Here is a 26,672-nt window from a genome sequence, read left to right as displayed (position 1 = left end):
AAAGTGATATGGAAGCAGTATTTTCCTCACTTCCTGTCTTCATTTCAGTTCCAGAGATTTACATTTCCCATCACCTAATACTTTGTTAAAGCTAAAAAATATTTAGTATCTTAATGTAATCCTTAACATACATAAAATTCTCACTATATGTAGTATTTTTCTAAAATATTTTTTTAAAAGATTTTATTTATTCACAAGAGACACAGAGAGAGACAGAGACACAGGCAGAGGGAGAAGCAGGCTCCATGCAGGAAGCTTGATGTGGGACTCGATCCTGGGTCTCCAGGATCAGGCCCTGGGCCGAAGGCGGCGCTAAACCACTGAGCCACCAGGGCTGCCCTAAAATATTTATATAATATCATCTGTATTTATTAATTCATAAACTAACATTAAATGGACCACCATTATCTTGAATGTACTGTTTAGTTAGCACCATTAGAGGTATAAATTATTACTCATTCCAGAATAGGCTAGGAGAGATTGCAAATCTGATTGAAAAAGTTTTTTTAAAAATCTATCATTTCAGTATTCCAATTGAAGTGGCATAGTTTATACTGAACACCTCTACGTTATTTTCTAGAGCTATTCTGAAATTCTATCATTCATTAATTCCCATATTCATTTATTCAGTTATTTACTAAAATCTGACTACTGATAGCTGGGATGTCACTGGAATACAATAATAAATAAGACAGACCTCTGCCCTCATGAAGCACATACTATAGTAATATAACATTATTATGTAGTCCTATTAAAAAAATCACTGAAATTGAATGACTTGAGTTTAAAATTAAGTTTAAATTGGCAAATTTTCTTTTTATCAGAAACTTTGCAATAGATAACACCTCATTTTAAAAAAGTAAAACTTTGCAAAAAATAGAAAACATGGAGTAATTCATAAACTCTCAAATCTAACAATTTTCTCAAAACAATGTAAGGATCTTAAACATTGTTGATTCCCTTAAAGATTCCATGCATTGATGAGAATAAGCAAAAACACAGACGAGACCTCAGGGATTTCCAAAAACTCAAAAGGAGAAAAAATAAACTATTTTGAAAAGTTCTTCTATATGCATTGTGTAAGTGTGGAAACATTATTCAAAATGGCCAGGGTCCAGCAAAATATAAAAATACAGAGTATCCAAGTAGAGCAAGAAAAGAAATTTTAAATTTGATTATGAAAGAAAATCTGCAGGCTTCAAATGGAAGAGGAAAATTTAAAACTAAGAAATACTGTAAGAGGAATGAACAGAAAATTTTTTTGGATTTGGGAATAACTTGCTAGCTGGGTAGCATATTTTTTAAAACACAGCAAACAGGTGAAATGTTGGGTATTTTAAGAACACTGAAGAGGTGGCGGAAGGACAAAATTAGAGATTCATAGGAAAGGAAAGCCAGTGAGGATGGTTAAAAACAAAGAGTGGGTGTGGGATGGGGCTTTTTCATGACAAGTAAAAGGCAGGATGCAAAAAAAAAAAAAGAAAAAGAAAAAAAACCTTTATATAGAGTAAAACAATTTCCTTCCATGTTTTCCTCTGACAGAATCTTGTGTATAGACCAGGAGAAAGGAAGATGGACTGGTGGCTGGATCAATAGGGAGAAGAAATATACCATTCTTAGACTCCTGGGTCCTGGGCATTAGAGGGGCCTCCTCTAGCTGTGTGCGGCAGGGGATCCAGAGGCCCAGGGGCATATACCCTTCCTGATCCTACAGCTCCCCTGCTTCTAGACCACACACTAGGGATGCAGCCCCCAGGGAGGTGCCAGTGCTTGCTCAGACTCCGTCTTTGGGTTCATTCTCCCAAGGGTCCGTTGCCATGCCTAGAAAGGCCAACTAATGGCCCCCAAATATGTCATCGTAATGTCTGGAGGTTGTAAATGTTACCTTAAATGGCAAAAGGAACTTTGCAGATGTGATTAAGGATCTTGAGGTGGGGAGACTATAGTGGATGGTCCAGTTGGGTATAATGTGATCACAGGGTTTTTATAAGAGAGAGACAGGAGTTCAGGGAGGAGAGAAGACTGCACTGCTGGCTTTGAAGATAGAAGAAGGGGATGTGATCCAAAGGAATGAGATTTTCATTTAGAGACTCCAGAAAGAACCAGCAGTGCCAGCACCTTGGTTTTAAGCCCCGTCTGACTAATTCAGATTTCTAAAATGAGAAAATGACAAATCTGTGTTATTTTAAGCCACTGAATTTGTTGTAAATTGTTATAGCAGCAAGAGGAACCAAACAGACACCCCTAGAGTTGTTTGCTAGAGAGGGTGGAAGTAGTAGATGCACAGAGCTTGAATGTGTAGGTCAGGGTGTCCACACCTTCACACGTGATGTTCTTGTGGTATGGATGGAGCCAAGGTGGGCCAGGAAGAGGAATCAGCTATAGGCCTGGGTTTAGAATTACATATCCCCAGCCACAATCCTCCAAGGTTTCTGAGAAATCTAAATTTGGACCTGTCATGTTGTTATGAAGATATTTGTCAAGGTAGAAAGATAAGAGATACATATTTAACAGTTTGATAGACAGCTTTTAATTTAAAAAAGTATATTGTAAGTAAGGCTCTTTTTCACTCAAGCCCTGGGCTCTACAAGTTCAATAGGGGGCTAGTGGTAGAGGTAAAAAGGGGGAAATATCCACAAACAGTCCATGGGGAAGGGGAAGAAGGACAGTGACAGACAAACATTCAGGATCTTGGTTAGTCTATATGATAAATCCCATTTGTGCCTGGTGCCACAGCCTCGGTATGCAAGGGTTTTCAGCAGTGTAGGGGTTGTAGATATGAAGAACAATAAAAATAAAAATAATTTACTGAATGTCTGCTATATGCTATTCACTTTGAGAGATGCTTTGAAAATGTCACCTCAAATTGCAGTGACCATGTGTCTCTGTTTGCCTGGGACAGTCTAAGTTTACGTGTAATATCCTGAAGTAATTAACAATAGTGTCTCAGTTGGGATGATACATTAAATGGCCTAATTCTATCTCTAATACTTAGAATACTGCTGCACATTAATACTATCATCCCCACTTGTTTTTTTTTTTAAGTAAACTCTGCCCACAATGTGGGGCTCAAACTCATGACCTCGATATCAAGAGTCACATGTTCCACCAACTGAGCCAGCCAGGCACCCCTAACATCCCCATTTGAACTGAGGTGGCTGAGGCTCAAATATCTGGGTACCTTGACCCAAATCTCACAGCTAATAAGTGAACTGAAAGTGATGGGGAAAAAACCAGTCATGAATAGTCTTCTTCCCTGTATAAAAGTTGGGACTTGATCCTGTAGATGCATGGTCCCCATCCTGGCCCTGTGACAGGATCTGCTGTGGACACTTTTAAGAATGCCTAGGCACTACCTTGTCCCCTACTGAACTGGATTCTCCATGTGTGAAGCCAAAGCACCTGCAATTTTTAAAAAGCTCAATTTCTGAAATCACCTGAAGAACATTGTTACAGGTGATGCAGAATAACTGAATGGTTTGGGATAGGAAGTACCATGATCACATCTGCATTTCTGAGAGTTCCCTCTGATGAGCACTGAGTGAACCAAATCCACCCTGGTTTGGAGTGGTACAAGACAAGAAAGTAAGGGGTTAATCTGCTTTTGTAGTATTTGCAATAGTGTATTTAAAAGATGGAGGAAGCATGAGCCAAAACAACATCTTGGTGAGGTGAGGGAGAGAGTATTTACTGTTAAAAAATATGTGAAGTACAAAGGCAATAAGATTTATGACAGGTCCTAAAGATGTGGGATATTATCCTTTCCTAACTTACTGATGCTACTTAACCAGAAATCCTCCGCCAGAGAATGTGAAACATGCCTCTGGGTAATTAGGACAGGGCATCGCAGCATTTTAACGGCATTGTAAATTTTATAGGAAAGCTTTTATCTCTTCATATAAACAGGTTAACAACCCAGGATTATTGCCTTGTGTCCATGCATCTAGGTGTTTTCCAATGTATTATGTCTATTCATCTTTCTAAAATAGTCTGGCTGGATGTAGGTACAAAAGTATATGTATTTTCTTCCTGTTGGTATACAAAAGTCAAAAACATCCACAACCTGAGCTGATGCCTGGAATTTGCAAACAAGCACAAAATTATCAGTTGTTATAGTAGCTTCCGTGGGACTGACAAGTGCCTCAACTAACCGGTTATTAAATATCTTTAACATGATTCCTCTCCATAGCAAATTATTATTTGCCATTCATTTATTTCATTTATATTTATTCAATAAAAACGTGTTTGGTGATGAAAGGCAAAGTCCCTGTTAATTAGGAGCTCACAGTCCAGAGGTTGAGATAGGCAAGTAATATGTCACAGTTCAGTGAACTCATATATAATTAGTTTCTTAAAAAAAAAAGAAAGAAAGAAAAAGAAAAAAAAAAGAAAAAGTGGGGCACCTGAGTGGCTCAGTCAGTTAAGAATCTGACTCTTGATTTCAGCTCAGGTCTTCATCTCAGAGTCCTGAGTTCAAGTCCTGTGTTGGGCTCCACGCTGGGTGTGGAGCCTACTTAAAGAAAGAAGAGAAGAAGCAAAAGCGAGAAAGGAGGAGGAGGAGAAGTTGTTGTTACATGAGGGATATAGAGAGCATTGAAGGTTACAGAACAAAGCTGGATGAGGAAATTATATCCAAAGGAAGTCACTAGGAATGATATTTGGTAGACACCGTGAGTGATCTGGTTTGAACTGAATCACGAAAACTGAAGTTTGGCACAGAAGCAGGAAAGGGATTTCAAACAGCGGAAATTCCATGAGAAAACACTGAACATCTAGGGAACTGCAAATAATTCAGTGTGACTAGTAGAGGAGGAGGCTGAGACAGGCAGGGATCAGTTCCCATGTGCCATGCTAAGAAATTTGAATTTTATTCTGAAGCCTTGGGAATCACAGTTTAAAGCTAGGATTTGGCATGATCGCATTTTCATCTTAAAGAGATGAATTTGCCAGGATTGGGGAGGATGAACTGGAAAATGGCCAGAATATAGTCTGTAAAAGTAGAAATAAGGGTTTTGTAATAATCCCAGCTGATACGTGAGGATTAGGAATATTAATTTGATTCTGATATTTTAAAATGTAATTAAATGTGGTTTTATGTATTTATTATGTTCTACTTAAAGATTTAAAGTGGTTTTACTCTATATGATTGATTGACGATATTTAATAAAATTTCTCAGATTTATTGAGAAGTTATAACAGGTTTCTTCAAATCCAGAAATTAGGCTATATTTCAAGAATTCAAATGCAAATAATATTTTTAAAATGTTTTTCCTGTTTTCATTAGTGATATAACTATAAACCAGTAATCAGGTTTTTGCCACTGGTGAGAATTTATTTAGGTAAATGGATTTTCTGGGAAAATTGAATGAACATGAGTCAGTATTTATATATCTACTCATCAAATGTAGATTTATTGAAGCTTTTCAGAACATTTTAAAGTCAACTAGATCTATTGATATTTGTATGTCATTTCAAAGAAATTATATAGAGACAAATAATGTCAGTATGCAAGGCAATGAATGGTTTATAATCATTGTTTTGGACAAGGACCAAAACTCTAAGAACTATCATCATTCCCATTTTTTTAAGATTCTTAACTTTTCAGACATAATTTTTTCAGCACATGTAACCTTATTCCTCCCTTATGCAAATGAAGATTCATCAATTAGATGACCTGAAATGATAGATCATATGAACTCATTCTAATCTTAACTAGAGTCAATGTTGCCATTCAATTCAGAGGGTCTTTTTTATAGTGCCAAGTTTATTCTACAGTTTTTCATTTAAGCACTGTTAAGTTACTCTTGAGAGTAACAAATATGAATACAATATTGTTTCTATCCTCATAAGCAGAAAATATAACAGAACTCACAGAATACATGTATATAGGATTATCTGTAGCTCCATATATACTAGTGAGCAAATGCATTACTACCTAGCTAAAGATTTACCTTAAGTAATTTCATGGATCAAGCATAAGCTAAAAGAGTGGAAAGTGATTATGGAAATTCAAATGGTGTATCTCTGTAAACTACTCCTTGTTATTTTATTTGTTCTTAATTTTGTTCTTGTGTGGCCTAAGTTATTAGGCCACATACATTAAAGATTAAAAGAAACATAAAAGACTTAAAAGAAACTGCCCTATTTTTCTAGATGAAATGTTATAGCTGAAAGGGGACTCATCATTTTACAGTTGAGGAAATTTCAACCCAGAGATTAAGCAGACCACCAAATGGACTCGCCAGATTTATAGATTGAGAAGGGGAGGTAAATGGACACAGATGATGCAGGGATGCCTGGAAACTCTTACTTTTTCCTTTTCATCCTTCAAGCCTTGATACAAGAGTTGCCCTCTCTAAGAGGCCTTATTTAGTGCCCATAACAATGCTCAGCACATAGTAGATGTTCAATAAATATTTGCTAAATGAGTTATTGAATAAAATAGAATAAAAACCAACTTCCTTTTATGCCTGTGGTGGTTTTAAAACATGTCTTCAAACTCTTTGACACACCTCTCTTCAAAAAAGTTAAAACCTAATTCCCCTTCCTTTGAATGTGGGCCAGCTTGGTAATTCACTTTCAATGCACTAATTATGGTAGAAATGACTGAGACGGGGGTTTAAAAGCCACTGCCTTATTGCCTTGCCCTCTTTTAGGGTCACCTGTTCTGGAGATAATGACTTGCCAAATCATGATAACATTCAAGCAGTCTATGGAGAGACTCAAGTGAAAAGGAATAGACCTCCCACCAATAGCTAGCACCAACTTGCCAACAATGTGAAAAAACACCTCAGTAGTAAATCCTCCAGCCCTAAGAAAGCCTTCAGATGGTCAAATCTTCATCACAACTTCATGAGTGACTCTGAGCCATGACTGCACAGCTAAACCACTACTAAATTCCTGATCCACCGAAACTGTTATGATAATAATGTTTATTGCTGTTGGAGATAACTGTTATCCAGCAATTGCTTCCTAACACAATGTCCAATAAGGTCATGTATGATCTCACCATGCCCTGCCTACCTTGCCAGTCACACCTCTTACCACTCATACTTTACACTGCTTCCTTTCTCTCCAGGAAAGAAATTCATATCCTAGACAATTATTTTCAAATAACCTCATGAAAAGACAAAACAATCTAATATGGTAGTCATGTGTTACCCTTGTTTATAGTATTTTGCAATGGGATAAGATTTAAGTCTTTGCATTTACAAGAAGGAATCAGTGAAATAGGTCAATTGTGTATATTTGCTTAGATGAAGCAATCTATAGCCTAAGAGAGTCTGAAAATTACAGCTTTAAATCTTTATGATATCCTGAATCCCATATGCCTTTTGCCAGTTTTCTAAGAGTATTACATATACGCTTCATATCCACTAGAAAACTAATCAATAAATTACATACCCAATTCCTGCAGTAGAAAATTGGAAATGGCTATAGATAGCTCTGGGTTTGAACTTAGCAAAAGAAGAATTCCCTTTTTGATGAAGCTTTTGTCTTTTGCAGGAAGGTCAGTGATAAAATTTAGGGTTTTTTTCACAGAGCAGAACACTTCAGCAGCCTTAGCCATGACATGCTAGGAAGGAAACTCTTCATCACACAATGGTTATCATAGGTTGATAATTACTCAAGTTAGACCATCCCAGATACTATGTATCATCTTCTTCCTTTGAACTAGCATTATGAGAGATAAGGTTGGGAAGCATCCCCCAATTATCACCCAGCTTTAAGGTCAAGATGATTCAAATTATTTCCTTAAATACATCGTAAATGCACAGCTGCAAAGGATTAAAAAAACCCAATGAGTATTAATTGTAGTCACAAAAATAAAGACTATTTTGTGTACTCTGAGGGTATACTTAGGGCAAAAGAACAAAAGATATGACCATACACTTGCTTGGTAGTAAAGAAGGCATTTTATTAATTAAAATATCATGCGGATTTTCTCAAGTGATTTGAACTTGACAGTTCTTTACCAGGGTTAAGATATTATGGTTATTTTAACCACTTTCTTCTCTCCAAAGGTCCTCTTTAAAGGATTATAGCTAAACTATTAAATGACATTACAATGACTAATGTTCTACATCTTACAAAGGGGGTTCAACTGTATGGAGTATTTTCCATGTCATCTTGTTTCATCCCCACAACTATGCTGTTAGGACCACTTAACAGATCAGACAACGGCTGGCAGTCATTTACCCAAAAGCATACTCACAAATGGTGCAATCAGAGTCTGAGCTCTGGAGGACTCCAAATCTAGTGCTCCTTCCACTCTCTTCAGCTCTTCAACTGAGATCAAACTGTCACAGAGATCACCCACACTTTTATCTAGTAATTGGAGAATTAGTCTTCTTCCATTTTCTCCTAAGCCATTCCCTTAGAGATAGGCAGGGAAGTACCTAACGACAGTGTTGGATTATCATGAACTACTACTTAATGTAGTGTCCAAATGTGCTCTTAGGTGTAAGAATTTTTCCAGTGAAATAAGTCATTTATCATTGTACAACACATGGAAATGAACATTCACTGCTATTGTGAAGCATGTTAAGTTTCCCACTACTCAAAATATGCAGCTGGAATTTGAACCCACATATAACTAATCCTAAAGCTCAAGCTCTTTCTACGACACTATTGTGTCATGTGCTTTAGCAGTATATTTGACAGACACTATTTTATCATATCTGGGTCTTGCTAGCAATCAGAAACACCACTGAAAATACTGTGTTTCCACAAGGTCTACCATAATCCCTGCTTTCAGCTCCTCATGAGTAATAACCAAGAAAACATGAACTATTTTACCAAGCATGACTTAAGATCAGTTTTCACAGACCACAGCTGAAGATCAAGACTTTTTTGTACCTTTGCCCCAGTCATATTAAGAGCAAATCCTTATAAATTCTGACATTTTTCCAGATGAGCTTTTCTCACCATATTTCTACACTGACCAAGTTGAATTGTACCTCTTAACAATGTTGTTACTAATCTTTCCATGTGGAAAGTTTTCCATTTCAATTTCCCCTCTGCAGGGGAGAATTTCCCTTTATCTCCTTTTCAATGCTCGGCTCAAGACTTTCATGCATTTTTCATTAACAGGGTTTAACCAATTCCAGTTTTCTCTCTGGTATATAGTTGGTTCTATACAATTTAGTACCAAGTCATATACTCTCTTCCATTGTTTGCCTTTTTTGTGTGTTTGTCTTGACTTTGTATGTGGTCTATACACTTTTTAAAAGCAGCTTCCTGTCTAACAATTGTTTAAAGTCCTCCACAGAAATGAAAACTCTCCTGAGTATACAATAAGCACCCAATAAACAGCTGCTGACTAACAGTTTACCCTTACCTGTATTTTACTTGGTTCCTGACAATCACAGAGAACTTAGATTTCTACATTTCTCCTTTATTCAAGTTTAAAATTTAAAGGTACCAGGTGACTCACCACTATTGCATTCTACAAAGAAGTTGAGGTGGCTGGTGATAATTTTAATTTACTCTCATTTAATTCCAAAATATTGAAAACATTTATCTCATGTTTCACTTTGCAAAAATGAATAAATACTTCATTAAACTATTAAGCTGTAACTGAATCATTATATTGTTTATGTCTTTGGATTTGTAAGCCAAAAAACAAGAAGTCAAACTTTTAAGCAACCATGGAAAAAGCAAATAAATTTATAAAGTAAAAAAAAATATTAAAAACAAAGAAAGCAAATGAATTTTTAAAAAGGAATACCCAAAATATACCACTGGGCATCTACTTACTACCATGCCTACCCGGTAACCTTCTTTTTTTTTTATAGCATCCTGGTTTTTCCTTAAAGTATCTATGCGTTCCCCCCCGCCCATAGTTCATATAAGTCCAATGAAGCTGAATTTTTCTTTTTATCTACTAGCTCCAGTATCAGATGGTTTAAGCCAATCAACAAATTCCATTTTATTGGGTACAATGACTGGTTCAAGTCCGGGCAAAAGAAGTCAAATGGTCCAATCAGTCAAATTCAGATTCTCTTTTGTAAAGTTGGGACAAGGCTCCCTTATTTTGACTCTGAACAAGAAAAAGTATGGCTCCAATCTTAAGTCTACAAGGAAGATCAGCCTAGAATAAAGCTTGAACTGCAGAAATGATAGCAAAGAGAAAGAGAATCTGAGCCCTTAGTTATGAATAAGCCACTGGAAGGGAAACAAAAAACTGAAACAAATCAATATACTACTGGAGTTTACCTCACCTTTTTAACTTTGTATTCAGAAAAGCCAAGAAAGTCCCTTTCTTAATTACGCAAGACAAACTAAGATTTTTCTTGTTTGTTATTGAAGGCATTCTAGTTGATACAGACATCTATACTAAAATATAGCTTATCCTATTGTCATTAGTTAAAATGAAGCATTTTCCCAGAAACCCAGAATATCATAAAGTATAGTACAGAAATAAAAGTATTAAAAGCAGAATTTTCTATTATGTTAAAAATATGTTACTCAGTGACCCTGAAATACATCTGCAGGGAAAGTATAAAATCGATTTTTAAGAATAAGGTTAAAGTACAAAAAACCAGATGGGTTATTTTCAGTAAGGAAATAAATTTTCTCTTCCAAGAGATGAGATTTTAAAATATTTTTTTCTGTGTGAGTGGCAAAAAGATATTCAGTAGTAGGTTTTCTTCTATTGTTATTTCTGCAGATGTAATGCTAACTTTCATTTAAGTTGCTGATAGAAATGGCAAGTTTTTCTATCACTGGATTTAATGCTTTCTCACTATACCACATAAAATTTTATAATAATCTATAAGAATGTTTTATGTTGTAAATATAATAATTTTAATGAAAAAAACTAAAATTAAATTTGCAGATGTTGTGCCCTAATCTCTATAGATGCAATGAAAATGTCTCAGTATCAGAGATTAAATTTTAACATAAAGTTAATAAATATTTGAAAATTGAAATTGGGTAGAAATTAATTCACTGATATATTTTAAGTAAATTTTTCTAAACTTTCAAGTTACTAGACAACATAATTACTAGGTTTGTATCTTTATATGTCTTTATTTTCAAAAATCTCTACTGCAATTTGCTCATTATAAGCAGCAGTTGCTTTAAAAATATGCATTTTTGAGCAACTTTGTAAATGACCCAATAGCTTAGGAGCAAAAGGAAATGTGTCAAAAAAAAAAAAAAAAAAAGGAAATGTATCATCTCCCAAAGAAAAAATATTGACTGCTGAGTATAGGCTCATGTATTGAGAAAATTAAGTCTAACAATCACTGTAGGGTGCTTTCATTTTCCAACATAGTAATATCCATAAATCTGAAATAATTATTTTTAATTAAGCCATAATAATTTAACTGGTTATTGTTTTATCATTTTGAAGTTGACTGGGCATAATCAAGATCAAAGAGTTTTGACTCTGCATTATAAAATACTCAAAATCAGCTATGACTCTTTTACTTCTCTCATATATTATAAAAAAAATTTTGTAATTAATGATTACCAAAAGGTTTTCTTATTTCTAACCAACTGTCTTTGAGAAAATAAAATGCTGCTCCAAGTCTTTAAAAGCACATCTACTACCAAAATGCTAAATGGTTCATTTGGACCAACTTATGTAAAGCCACATTTATAATCCTGTCAAAAGGCACAACTAATCGACCTAGCTTTGTTAATAAATACAAAAGATAATCATACATCTTTTTTATTGCCCAATAACAGGCATCTAGAAAGTCTGAATATTTAATGAAATGAAATTATTGTTTCTTTTAGCAATGCCAATCCATTTTGCCACTTAATGATTGCAGTACTTGGTATTCCAATTTAAAAATTAAAACATAGTTGAGGGCATGCAGACACACAAACACACTGACAAACTCCATTAGGACTCAAACATTTATAAAAAAAATTTCAAAGTAAAAGTTTCCTTTTCTCTGCAAAATGTTTGCTGTAAGTTTTTTCAGTCACTCAAAAGTGGTCAGAATTATATTATTCTTAACTCTTCTCTGACATTAACAGGGATAACCAAAGTTTCAAGCATATCATACTATACATATTATACCATATTATACCAATAGAAATCGAAACAAGACCTAGGAATACACACAGGTTCAGTAACGTTTGAGAAACAGAGTAGTTTAAGGGCAACAAAAGCCTCAGTATGGAACTTTTCCTTTACTAAGTGTGGGTTTTAGTGCATGCTGACTTGACCTTCTCTGAGCTCTTTTAAAAGTTGCTAGGGAGTTAGAGTAGTGCTGAGACCAAGCAAGGAAATAGATCCATTAAAGTAACCAGTCCCAAGTGATATACTCAATATTTAACAGCTACTTAACACAAGTTCTCGTTCACAGCTTGGCAAAGATATAACCTCAAAGAATGAATATTGTCAATGTAATGATCCCAAAACTCACATAGACAACACGTGAACCACTTGATCACATGCTCATGCTTAGTGTCCCTTGTAGCACTTTTTAAATAATTTATATCTTGAAATATAATCATATTCACAAAGGATTTAAGGTTATTTAAAACATTTTGTATATATGGATAGTTAACATATATATCCATAGTGAAGGTAAGGCTATAAAAGCAGACGTAAACAATCTTTGGCTGCAGAGCACTAGTGGAGACAAGCAAAACCCTGAATGGGCTAGGTGCAATAATTGAACTTTTGGATTTTGGCAGCCATGGAAATAAGGAGAATGTAACGGATGATAGGAACTGTCATATTTCTGAAAAACAGAAGCTTGCCGATTGGCCTCTAAAATCTTGATTTCATACACGGGGCAGAGAACACAGAACTTGGTTGTCTAAATGTGCCTTAGGCTGTTCCTTGGAAGAGTTCTGTTAGGTACAAATATGTCACAGAAAGAATCATCACGGAAAGAGAGAGAGGGTTCTTATTCTGGAAAATAAATCTAATTAGAATCTGAGGTGGCAAGGTTGATTCACACTGCTCCTGAAAACTGTGTGACATATTCTCACTGAGACAGAGGCTGCCTTACTACAATCTAGAGGTATCCATAGCAATACTTTCCTTCAAAGTGTTCCACTTGAAAAAGTCAGGTGCAGAGTTCTTGATCTCAAAATAGAGAAGCTACAATTGGCACCTGAATAATTTTGAGGGAGGATGTCACCCCTCAAAGCTCACCATAAAAATACAGAAGTATGCCCTATACACTCTTTATTCTCCCATTATAAATTTTTAATGAAAATATTTTTTGTGGGATGCCTGGGTGGCTCAGCGATTGAGGTCTGCCTCCCGCATCGGGTTTCCTGCATGGAGCCTGTTTCTCCCTCTGCCTATGTCTCTGCCTCTCTCTGTGTGTGTCTGACAAATAAATAAATAGAATCTTTAAAAAAAATAAAATAAAATATTTTTTGATAGTCTCACCTGGATATATTGGCTTCAAAATGTACCCAGAAACAACCAACAAGGCTGACCTATCAAATGTGTTTTCTGGAGCATGCCTACCCACAACAATTGTCATGCCTGTGAGCTAGTAATTATTATTATGCTTTCAAATTATGTTATTTTAACATATCTAACTGCGAAAAAGGGATCAATCCTAGTTTGTGTTCTTAAGGTATTATCATTGCCATTGAACAGAATTCTTTTCTTTTGTAGCAAGTAAATGTTTACTGAATCATGTAAGTACAGTTTTAGGTTGTTTAGATATAAGTACCTTTAAAGGCCTAAAATTAGAATGTCACCCATCAGTAGACAGTGCGACCCTCTCCTGATGTTAAAAACTGCACTATTTGAGAAAGCTTATCTTGTCTGAGATTGTTGATGGTATCTGATAGTTCAGACTCAGTTTCTAAATATAAAATTAGAAGGTGACAAAAATTGGCAAATGTTTATGAAAATCTATACTCTTTTAACAAGTTTCTCTGTAAATTGAAAGATTATGATAAATATTAGGAATGAGATAGTTTGGCCAAAAATTCCCTGCTTCTCATGGAAAGTAATACAGTAAGAGACTGGGACTTGAAATATAATAAGAAAATGGGAGAGTAGCCTGGCTTAACAGTTGAAATAGAAAAAAATAAGGATTTTTCTAAATAAAAAGTAATCCCTTATCTTCAGCCTTCAAAATGCATTTTTCATGTGTATGAGGTAAAGAACACCTTTTTCCTTTATTAAATCATATTTAAGTAAATTTGTTAAATACTGGGATTAAAAACAGAAGTAATGTTAAAATAACAGAAAACAGAAAAATTAATTGCTAGAAAACACAAAAGAAGTGATGATTTAAATTTGAATGTTTTAAGTACCAAAAGTTAATAAAGCAGAGATTTTGTTCCATCCCCTGTGGATAGAACAGTGCTTGGCCTATGGTATGTGTTCAATGAATATAGTAATTTTTCTTTCTTACTGTTTGTAGCAAGTGCTTTTTCTAATTATTCAGATTCATGCCCTGTGTGCCAAACCTATGTTATATCAAGGACAAGTTACATATTGCTAGTCACTAGAGATGAAATTTCTGTATAATCTTTTATCTACCACTACTTCTAGAACATGATTTCTCAGCTCCAATGGACAATCAACCAAAATAACAGTTTTGTTAATTAAAAGTTAATTTAACTTCTGCTCCAAACCATGTATTACTTACTCAATAATTTTATATAAACTATTATATCAAATAATTAAGAGAAAAGCTATCATTTATATTACATTTATTATGTACCAGGCACTGTTCTAAGCACTTCACATGTTTTAACCTATTTAATCTTCATATTTACCCCATGCAGTGAATATTAGTACCCCCATTTTACAGATGGGGAAATGGAGTCACTGAGAGGTTAAGTAACAAGCCCAAAGTAACACAAATAGTAAGTGATAGGGCAGCCTGGGTAGCTCAGCGGTTTAGCGCCGCCTTCAGCCCAGGGTGTGAACCTGGAGACCTGGGATCGAGTCCCACGTCAGGCTCCCTACATGGAGCCTGCTTCTCCCTCTGTCTGTGTCTCTGCCTCTCTCTCTGTTTCTCTCATGAATAAATAAATAAATTTTTAAAACAAGAAAAAAAAATAGTAAGTGATAGAGTACGGCTCCTAATCACTATAAAGTCTCTCATGAAGTCTGTTTATCTATGCATGTAGTATTCCTGGATTACTTAAACATACTTTATTGCCTTTTCTTATTCTGGAGTGGAATTTTCCCTGCCTCTGTGTCTGTCTCTACCTAGAGATGTCCTCACCTTGTTCTCCTGAAAAGATGTGCTTTTGTTGATTTGCAATAATGGCAAGGTGTTATTCTACTGCTTACATTTACTGCTATTCCTATCTTCAAGTCAATTTACATTATTTAAACTTAAAGTTGTAAAGGGTTACAATTAAAAATACTGTACCAAGTTATGTTCAGATAGTTCATTAATGTCTTTTGATGACATCATTGGTTCACTTGTGTTTCAGTTCCTAAAAATCCAAAAGTTTAAAGAGCTACTATTTGCAAATCAAAACATATGTACTTTCAGTATGATTTTGTGACCTTTTAAAATCATTAAACAAAAAGTATTTCCCAACACAGCTGTGCATCAAAAATCTAATTTTATATAGAATATTTAAAGTCTTAATCTAACATTTTTAGATGTGGAACTTACTACTTTGTCTTAGTATTAACTTTTTAAAAGAATAATTCATTTCAACTTTTAGTCTGAAGAAAATCTTAGCCAAAGACTGTGAAAGTCCAAGTCTGTGAATGTGCATGGGATAAAATTAATGCTGTCAGTAAGTAGGCTTTTAATAAATTTATGTAAAAACATCTTAATTTTTTTGCAGATTCTTTTGGGTTATCTAAATAATCACATATTCTATATAAAACATTTTTTTCTTTTCTATTCATATTCTTATTTTGTTATATTGGCTAGAGCTCAAACACAATGTTGAATACTATCACTGGCTTTTCTTGTTACTGGCTTTAATGAGAATATTTTTAATATCTTATCATTCTAAATGTTTTTGCAGTAGTTTTTGTATATTTCTTCAAAAAGCAATCTGATATTCCTAGCTGGGTAACTTTTTAAAGTTATTAAAAATAAAATTTAATCTTAATTTGAATACATCTTAAACACATCATTTAAAATAATATTAAAATACCAGGCACAAAAATATCTGTAGTAGAGAACTAAAATGACCCATAAAGTTATGATCATTAGTCCTGAAAAATGGTAACTGCCCAAATAAAAAATATAGAATGGAACTTTATATTGAAAGAAAACCAACCAGATTGATCAAGATCATCAGATGTTTCTTAAAAAGCAATTTAAAGTTGTTTTTCCACATCTTCAACTTGTACACTAGCTTCATTGCGAGCTTGTTTTAAATAAGGTATGCTAATACTGTATTTTAGACACTTCAAAAATCTTTTTACTATTTTATCATAAGTAAATGTAAATAATATTTTTTATTTATGATATTCTATGTAGGGTTTTCTGCATTTGGAATTATCCCTGAAAGTGATTTTCAAAAATAATACTTGGTTAAATCCATATTTTGTTAGTTGTACTTCAATTTTCACCACCCAGAATATATATCTGAGATGAGAATTCTCATATTTTATCCGTTAATCCAAACCTGCATATATCTCTAGGTGATCAATGTCTATATTCTAAATATCCTCACTACTGAATTACTCTTAAACTATTAAATTACTATTGCATCTGTGTTTAAGATAATTCTATTTCATACACCTGAATTGACAGTGTTCCAAAAAACGTGTGAAAAAATCCAATCATTGCTGTAGATTTCATTTTTAGTAGCAACCTCTTAACCTACATCAAGAAACTGACTTTGTTGCCATCTCCTCTAGTGCCACAGGCAGCAGTGGCATGCAGAGTGGCTGCTCTTGCACAAATGAGCTATCACTGAATCTACTAACAATGACATTCATTGAGTTCTTATGCCAGGCATTGTTCTAAGTGCTGTACATGGATTAACTAATTCAATTCTCATAACCACTATGAGGGAGGTTCTATTATGATGATGCCCCTTTTATAGTTCTTCAGACTGCACCAGGGTGATTTCAAAACCCAAATTTTATCTTTTTCTACCTCCCACCTCTACCTCATACTGGGCTTAGGATAAACATCTTAAAACAAAATCCTTAATATGGCTCACAGAGTCCCACAGGATCTAATATTCTCTCTCAGCCTCATATATACCCTATTTCCCTTTCATGTTTCAGCTCACAGATTTCTTTTAGGCTCTTGCCTGTACTGTTTCATTTTCCCATAGCACACTGCATGTCCTCTTACCCCTGATTTTTATGTTAATTCTTTTTTTTAAGGGAACAGTTCCTGGGGGGCATTATGCTAAGTGAAATAGACAGAGAAAGATAAATATTGCATGGTATCACTTATATGTGGAATCTATTTTTTTTAATTGAACTTACAGGAACAGAAAGTACAAAAATGGTTCTCAGGGAGTGGGGGGGGGTGAGAGGCTGGTAAAGTATACAAACTTTCAGTTATAAAATGAATAAGTTCTGAGAATTTAATGTATAACCCAATGACTACTATGTAGTTGATAACACTATACTGTACAATTGAAATTTGCTACAACAGAACAAAAACGTTCTCATTTTAAAAAAAAGAAAGAAGAGAGAGAGAGAGAGAGAGAAAGTGAATTAAAGGTAACATGTGAGGCCAGGAACATGTTAATTAACCTGGCCTCCTTTCACAACGCATACATATATCAAATCATCACATTGTATACTTCAAATGTACAATTTTATTTGTCAATCATACTTCACTGAAGCTGGAAAAAATAGGTTTAAAAAATAATCTATGAGTTAAAAAACAAACAAACAGAAAGTAGTTCAGTCATCACTTCCTCAGGCCTCCCCCACTCCCAACTCCATCTTTGTATCTCTAGCAAGTATAAATGAGCACATGTCAAATACCCAAATACCTTCTGAGTGAGGGAGGGAGAAGGTAGGGGAATGAATGAGTACTCCCACTAATTTTCTATTGGCAAGTTTTATTTAGCTTATTTAGTGTTATAACGTTTTCACAGTTTTGTTCTGTTTTGTGATCTTTGCCTGGAAGGCTGGTTGCTTTGAGGTCTCCCTAGCATCTCAGTTGCTGTAGAGCTTAGACACTGTGCTGTGACATCTGAGGTAAGAAGCAGACTGCTGCTATACTATTTTAACTGTCACCAGAGTTGCTTATCCTCCATTTAAACTCTGAAGGATAGAAAAAGAAGCGTCTTCTGTACGAAATGTGAGCTCTATTTCTATTAAGAGAAATGTAGAGCTATCTCAGCCATTTTATTCTTCTCCCTACAAGTCTTACCTTTCTACAAATGCAGTTTCTTTAAAATGCAATAATAGTGGGCACAGATAGGCTTCTGAAGTGAAAAATAAATGGGACATCTACCACAGGCTTAGATTCAATGATATTTATGTCTTATTTCCATCAAGTTTCAGGACAAACTGACAACTAGTTTTCAGTCATTTCGCACTACCTGTGGCCAGATAAATGAACATAAAGACAAAATATACATGTATTAATTTTATTTCAAAAATGGAAAATTGCTTTATTTTATTAAAAATGAAAATATGATTATGTCTCTTCAGATGTGTGTATGTGTGTGTGAACAGACTACTACTTTTAATGTTGAAATTCTACTAGAATAGGAGATAATCCATTTTACGTAAAATTTTAAAGATCTCAATTCTCATTATTTCTCTAAATATATCAGAGAAAAGGGAATTGGGGAAAGCACACTTCCTTTGTTTAACTTGGATGCTGAGGAACACAGATGCACTTACAAACGTATAATCACCCAGTAACCTGATTTTCAGTCAAGAAGGCTCTGTAACACAAACATGATTAGACTTTATTTTATTAGCTTTTAGTATCCTAAGTTCTTTCTTATCCCCAGTCAAATGCAAGTACATGCCTCTTAACTTCAGAGAATTGTGTTACAATAATTTTCTTAATTTTTAAGAAAGAATTTACTTATTTGACAGAGAGGGAGAGAAAGCACAAGCAGAGGGAGTGGCAGGCAGAGGGAGAGGGAGAAGCAGGCTCCCTGCTGAGCACAGAGACTGATGTGGGGCTGAATCCCAGGACCCTGGGATCATGACCTGAGCCCAAGGCAGACACTTAACCAACTGAGCCACCCGGGTGCCCAATAATTTTCTTAATTAAAATAGCCAAGAACCTTATTAAGAAAGAACCATATGTATGTATTTGGAGGAAAAAATGCTGAAAACAAAACAATTTTTAAAATCTGTAATCCTAGATCCCATTTTATACAATGTGTGTGTGTGTGTGTGTGTGTGTGTGTGTGTGTGTGACAGAACGGAATGTTCCATTACGAGTTTTTGTTTTGAGAGCCTGGGATGGCTCCATGGCCATATGGAAGCAATTCAGTGTAATGGGCATGCTGGCCAACTGTGTAGGTTTTCTTCCTCTTCACAGCCCAATTCAAATTATTTGTGACAATGGGTGAGGGCCAGTGAAGAAAAAACTATTGGAAGCTATACCTGGCAAGACATTTATCATTGCATATAGTGGGCATATGCACTACTAAAATTCTGGGGGTGTAATTAATGGTAATGTAATCTTGCAACTGGCATGAATGGTCATGGGTTAAAAATCTAAAAGCTAATAAAATAAAGTCTAATCATATTTGTGTTACAAATAGAAAAGCCTTCTTTTTGGAATGAAATTTCCAGGATTGAAAGAACAAAGAGTAATGAACATAAGCAAAGATGATTCAAGAAAAATAGAAAAATTTTTTTAGTAAAATATGATATGAAGAGGGACACCTGGGTGGCTCAGAGGTTGAATATCTATCTACTTTTGGCTCAGGGTATGATCCCGGAGTCCCAGGATTGGGTCCTACATCGGGCTCCCTGCAAGGAGCCTACCTCTTCCTCTGCCTATGTCGCTGCCTTTCTCTCTGTCTCTCATGAATAAATAAATAAGATCTTTAAAAAATATATGGTATAAAGAATACCAAGTCAGAATATTTTATTTGTACTCACCAATAAAATAAAATGAAAAGAAAACAAAACTGTTTCTGGAGTCCTCATGATACTGAAACATAAGGAATTCCAAGAAAAAGTAGAAATATGCAGACATTGATATGAAAAATGAATCAAAAAGACATCACAAACTAAACTTCAGAAAGTATACTTAAGTCTTCCACTGTGTTAAGAACCATGTTTGGTAAAAGAACACTCCAGGAGAATGGATGGCTGAGTGAAAAAGTCCCAACTGTGGATAGGTGTCCCAGTGTACATGAATCCCTTTTACTTGCAAATACCTAGCTTTTGTGGAATGCTTTTAGTTATTCCCAGCATCTGAGCAATTAGACCCGGAAAGAATGGATAGCCTCTAAGCCAGGGACCTGGCTCTTGTGGGAGGTTAAGTAATGTCATGAACCTCCCCAGAAGAGGCAGAAATTGTACAGAAAGCTTAAAAGTAAACAGTGAAGTATACAGAAGACTATTGGAAGGAAGGTGTCCATTTCAAATGGTCCTGGATTTGCAACTCCATCACTAATGTGTTATGAGACCTGAGATTTCCTGCTGGTGTCTCAATTTTCCTTATGTCCAAAACGAGAGTAATCATTGCCAATTCACATCATTGTAAAGATAAAATGAGATTAAATAATAAAAAGTACACTTTAAAATTGAGAGGCTGAGTGTAAGGTATTACTATAGGATTGCAATTAAAAAAAAAAAAAGGATTGCAATTTTTTGGCATCTAGACTCTATTCTAACCTACGCTTAGCTCCCTGGACACATTCTTCCACATACTTCTTAAAGAGTCTTGTGGGAGTTTCTGGCCCACCCTTTCTCCTAATGAAATCTCATTTTCCTTTAACTACCAGGGAACTCAAACATCCCAGGCCCCACTGTATAAGGTAAAAAACCTTATACAGTTGACCACAGGTTTTACTGTACCCACATTCCACAATTTCACTTAGTTTCTGCTGCATGGAGATATTACATATTCTAGAATCCAGTGTGCTCTTTAAATTATTATAGTCAAATATGCATCACATAAACCAGCTTGCTATGTAAAAACAAAACAGTAAATAGATATTTTAAAGTAACTTTTTATTACAAGAGACATTTTAATTTTAATGATTTACATAAGAAAATATAATAAAAATCTAAAGGAAAAATACCCTTGTGTGAGAAATAAAAAGTCACATTTTGTTGTAGAGAAAATTAAATAGGGGAAATTTCTCATGTCAAATTTCCTTGGCAGCAACAACAAAATCTCTTAATGTTTTGAACATTTTTGCAAAACTATAGCATTTATAGTTCACAAAAAATACTAAAGGGAAAATTTTCACCTTAAATCTTTTGCATGGAGGCTACCTCAGGAAAATCTACTTACCTAGACCTTAATAGGGTTTGGGCCAGAAGAAAAAAAGAATTATAAAAGCTGTTCTGTGGAGTCTGTAGTGAACATAGAACTGTTATGGGAGCTATAAGAAGGAACTTTGCCTAGGGATAAAGATTATGAGCGAGTAAATGCATCATCTTTGTCTCAGTCTGTCATCGATAAGGACAGAGTAAATGAAGATGCAGACATAATGTACACAATTTACTAGATATAGTGCCTGGCAGTCAGTATTATTTATTGTACTATTATTAACATCTACTGCTAAGAATGATTGGAATATACAACAAAGCTTATCGTTAGACATGCATATGTGTGCAAGGTATTATGTCAAATCCTAAAAATATAAAGAAATGTGAGGAAAAATATCTGCTCCCAAGAAATTTACCACCTTGCAGAAACTGTGTATATATATATATATATATATATATATATTACAAAAAATAAACCTCATGAGATAGGCAAATATCAATGGGTAAAAAGTGCTACAAAAATTTAAAGGAACTCATCCTTTAAATCCTGAGTCTTTTTAAAATTTTTTTCAAAATTTCTTCTATAATATATAATTGGAATGATTTTTTTAAAAAATCGTATCTCTGGGGCATTTGGGTGGCTCAGTTGGTTAAATGTCCGACCCTTGGTTTTGGCTCAGGTCACGATCTCAGGGTCCTGTGTGAGATCCAGCCCCATGATGGGCTCCACCCTGCCCTACCTTGCACTCAGGTACTCTCTCTCTAAAATAAATAAGTAAAATCTTTTAAAAATAAATAAAAATAAAAGTTGCATCCCTGAGTCTAACAGGCTTATAGATCATAAAAGTGACAAATGAATGGCAGTACCAATAGCCAGAAGTAAGTAATAGCATCCAGCATTACTTATGTAGGACAGTTTAGAAAATGTTAATATGACTAGTAAAGCTTGTCTGAAAGTAGCTGTGTTTTCAGAAAGCAAGGAACCATCCTCAATGCAAATAGCATTCCTCCAACCACTCTAATTTGACTTTCAGCCGCATTATTCTATGAAAAAGGCTCTCACTGAGGTCTAAATGAGATCTCCATGCCACCAAATCCAGGAGAGCAAAGAACCAAGCCAGAGAGCTACACTGTATGAGCAATATTTAAAATCATACCAAGAACGGACTCAGTAGAGACCACACTGCCACCACTGATGAGCACAGAAACTTAAACACTGGTGGATGGTTATTACACTGATCACATAATTCTACTTAAAATACTTAAATTGGTTCTGCTGGCATCCTGGAAGTCTTCATGATTAAGGACACTGACTACCATAATCGGCACTGTGTCATGTGAGGGTAAGCCTCACATGGATTTTATAGTTTAGGTAAAGAATGCAGAAAAATCCACAGATGTATACCTCTCCATAACCTATGAGCCCTGTAAATACTTCTGAACATTTATTCCTTGGAGCTTTTCAGAGAGATTTTATCTTCTTAATTCAACAATAACCTTAGTGGTCCATTTCCAAATAACTCAGAAGTTTGTCAAAGGCTAATTATTAGGCAGATATCAACGTTCCTATAGTAACAGACTATCCTGCATTTGCCTTGCATTGTGTTCTTGGAAAGATATTGTATAGAAGGTGCAATTTGAGTATAACTCAGAATTTATCTTGAGCATTTGGCATTCCTATGCCACTTTTCTGATTCTCAAAAGGAAATGACTATCTACCATGAGCATGGTCCTACCCATCGACCTGAAGTCCGCTGTCACCATGTAAGAAATCTGTACCTTAAAAAGATAAGACTAATGAGAATGAGGTATGAAGGACTCATATCCTCTCTCATGGCCCTTGAAACCATACCTTTTGGATTTGTTCACACATAGGAACAAAATAATCAACCTCTTTTATATAAATTCCTGTATTTTAATTTCAATCATTAAGTTATATTTTAAATAATAGTAATTTTTGTTAATTGGTAGTGAAGGCCACCCAAATTCAATATAATAAATAATGTCATGGGGCTTATCAAATCACTTAATCATTTAGAAAAACATCCTAAATTTTATTTATTAATTTTTCTCATTCTAAAACTTTCTCACAAAATAAAATCAGTTTGAAGCTATTTGTCAGAATTCCCTACAATATGAATCTTCAATTGAGCTCATTAAGTATAATACAAATAAAGATTATTTTAATCTCTTAATGACAATACAAATCTTCCTGTAGGATCTATTATAATCTGGTGTGATTATGACTATAAAGAATGGGCTCATTGACTCTTGAAAGCAAATTACCAATTAAATGGTTTGAGCCTGCTCTTCTTGAAAAATCCCCAAAGCATATAAATTTCCAATAATCACAGTATAATAACTGATATAACTTTTAACAAGCATTTATCTTGCAGTATTTGCTACCTGTCAACTTTTATGAAATCACAATGTTCAACTGATCATTCTGAGAAAAGTAACTAAGTGCTTTTTATAGATACTAACAGCCCTAACAGCGTGTGAACTTTCCATTAAAAGAAACCTCCTATGGGCAATTGCACTTGACCAGGCTTTCATTTCCACACATCTTAAGTACACAAACTATTGATTTATGCACGTTGTTAAACCCATACTAGGTGAATCTCACTGCAAGGTTCTTATGCCCAGTTTTCTCTTACATTCTCTAAAGCAGTGGTTCACAAAGTGTTTCTGAACCAACAGTGTCAGCGTTACATGAGAACTTGTGAGGAATGAAAATTCTCAGGTCCCATTCCAGAACTGAATCAGAAACTCTGAGGCTGGGACTAGAATCATGTGTTTCAACAAGCCCTGCAGGTGATTAAGGTGCCAGCTAAAGTTTGAGAACTTTTGCTCTAGAGCAACAAGATGTTCTCCTACTATCATAAAGGAAAGGTGTTAAGCCCTTACTTTAGAGCAGAAGATTTTGTCAAATCCTGTCACTAGCCCCAAGATGCCATTATACTTTATAGACTATATGGGAATTCTTTACAGATGGTACCATTTTTAAAATTTTTTTCATTTAATAAGATTTTAGAATATGGCATATTCTCAATGTGAAAGTAGAGATATGTTATTTGGGTTTTAAAAGAAATTTTGGGTTTTAAAAGAAAAATGTGGTTATTTAAAACAGTATGCTATTCCAGAAATAAAAATAAATAATGTCTTGTCTGTCATAATTTCAACAGGTTCTTCCATATAATCAGTCAAAGAAAATAGGGCTGATTCTAACTTTTGCCCTGTAGTATTTTCTGGGTCCAGCATTTGTTCCATTTATGCCCTAGAGTTCCATTTCTACCATATCTGCATGATGAATGAATGAACAAAATCAGTAGAACTATTCCTACACAAAGGCCTTCAAAAGCAAGCTGGTAAGATTATCCCAAAGAAAAGATAGAGAGAAACTGGTTTATTTTGCCAGTAGTCCCCATGGCATGGCCTGTGATATAAAGAAGGCTAGAAACTTTTAAAAAGAGAGAAAATAAATGGATTTATAAAGATATGCACCTCAGTTTCTACATAGATACAGAATAGATACCAAGAGTAAAGCTTTGGGCAAAGTAATAGTTTTCACTCAAGAAATCAGGATCTGCTTTATTGTTATTATATGCATCATAGGCTGTGGGTCACGAATTTTCCTGTTTCCTTCAGGAGTTTTATAAAGTCCATATTTGGGGTGTGAGGTAATTAGTGTGATTCCCACTCCATAGCAGATTTCCTACTGGAATGCTAATCTTCTGAGAATTTTTAAAACTTAAGGAGAGAAAATACTTTTATAGCGCAACGCAGAACTTTCATGAATAATTCATATTTCACAGATGTCACTGTCATTCTGGAAAGAAACCACTTTATATTCTTCTTTAATGCACTTAAAGCAAATGAGAGACCACAGTTGTCAAATTTTCAGTTATATTAAGAGGGAGATCATGATACATCAAAAAAATAAGAAATACCACAGCATGAGTTAATAAAATAATTGGCTGAAATAAATAACAGAAAATATTTATAGTAAACTTATCTACCCAACAACTGGCTAACCCCATTAAATCAGTTTCACATAGCTGTTCTAATTTGAATTCATTTGGGGCACCTGAGTGGCTCAGTGGTTGAGCATCAATCCCATACTAGGCTCCCAAGAGGGAGTCTGCTTCTCCCTCTGCCTTTGTCTCTGCCTCTCTGTGTGTCTCTCATGAATACATAAATAAGATCTTTTTTAAAAAATAATTTGAATTCATTTACACAAGAGAAAATCTGAATGTAATACCTGAGACTGAGCGTTAATATTGGCTCCTTCCTTAACAAGAACTTTGACAACTTCCGCTTGTCCAGCCAAAGACGCAATGTGAAGAGCAGTGTTTCCCTTCTGTTTCGGAGAAACAAAATAGAAAATCTTAGAGGTTTCCAAATTTTGTAGAAATCAAATGTACAGGCATTTTCAATTTTGCTAATTACTTCCAGTGGTTAAAGCCTGTCATTCTTTCAGGATAGTGGCCTACATCGGGAAGGGATAATTGTCTGCCATCAAAACACTGAGCCTCCCATATAGTGTTTTCCTTTTCTAGCCTTCATAATTCTGATGAGGTGTTTAAGAACATAAAAAGACTGATTTCTTATTGAATCAAATTTGGGATTTGTGTGCACGTGCAGATGTGTGACAATTTATTGCCTATAGTAAACTTGTCTTTTAATTTTTCTTTGCAATTGCCAGAGAGCTTTTGGTTTTGTTTTTAAATTTCCACTAGAATTGCTGAATATCATGAGCAGGGCCTGTCTACATTTAGGCAATTATGCATGCATGAGGTGTTAGAAATCCAGGTTACCTGGCCATATTCCTAACTTATTCCAGCATTCTTTTTGTGTATCCCTGATCAAAATAATCTCCAGCTGGAGGCTAGAGGGCCTGCAGCCTCTCTGCTTCTCTCACAACCATAAATCACAATCCAGCCCTGGGTAACAGGCTTGATTCTGACTGGCTACTGTTTTTCTCCAAATTAAAATTACCCCTTCTCAAGACAAATGTTTGTTGCCTCTGATGATATTTTAAAAATATATCTGTTGTTTCTGAAATGACTCCCCAAAGACAAGGTTCAAGTTTACTTTAGTAAAAGGAATATCAACAACAACAACAACAACAAAAAACAATAGTTTCTGGCAAACCAAACTTCTGGTACTTTTCTTTAAAAATGAGTCCAATTTCTCTGTACAAATACACATTACAGTGGCAAAATCAAATTTTCCCAATAATTCAATCCATGATCCAAAATATCCTTTCCATTACAATATAAAAGATTCTGTATATTCTCTTACCAAGTTAAGTGAATACATTAAAAGACATAAAAGCTTAAAACATGAAAATTAC

At 34.8% G+C, this 26,672-nt stretch overlaps 1 protein-coding gene across 50 annotated transcripts in view; it reads right to left on the bottom strand.

Moving 5' to 3' along the window:
* ANK2 (ankyrin 2) overlaps positions 1 to 26,672 on the bottom strand; it is a 328,351-nt gene that overhangs the window by 140,800 nt on the left and 160,879 nt on the right. For all 50 annotated transcript variants that reach the window (XM_077882344.1, XM_077882349.1, XM_077882350.1 and 47 more), the window contains exon 4: positions 25,578 to 25,676. In XM_077882344.1, the coding sequence (XP_077738470.1) occupies positions 25,578 to 25,676 (99 nt within the window). The remainder of the gene's footprint in view (positions 1 to 25,577; positions 25,677 to 26,672) is intronic.

This window comes from Canis aureus, chromosome 33 (assembly GCF_053574225.1).
Source record: "Canis aureus isolate CA01 chromosome 33, VMU_Caureus_v.1.0, whole genome shotgun sequence".
NCBI lineage: Eukaryota > Metazoa > Chordata > Mammalia > Carnivora > Canidae > Canis > Canis aureus.
The sequence above is the reverse complement of the archived record's forward strand: the minus strand, read 5'-3'. Positions and strand labels throughout refer to the sequence as shown.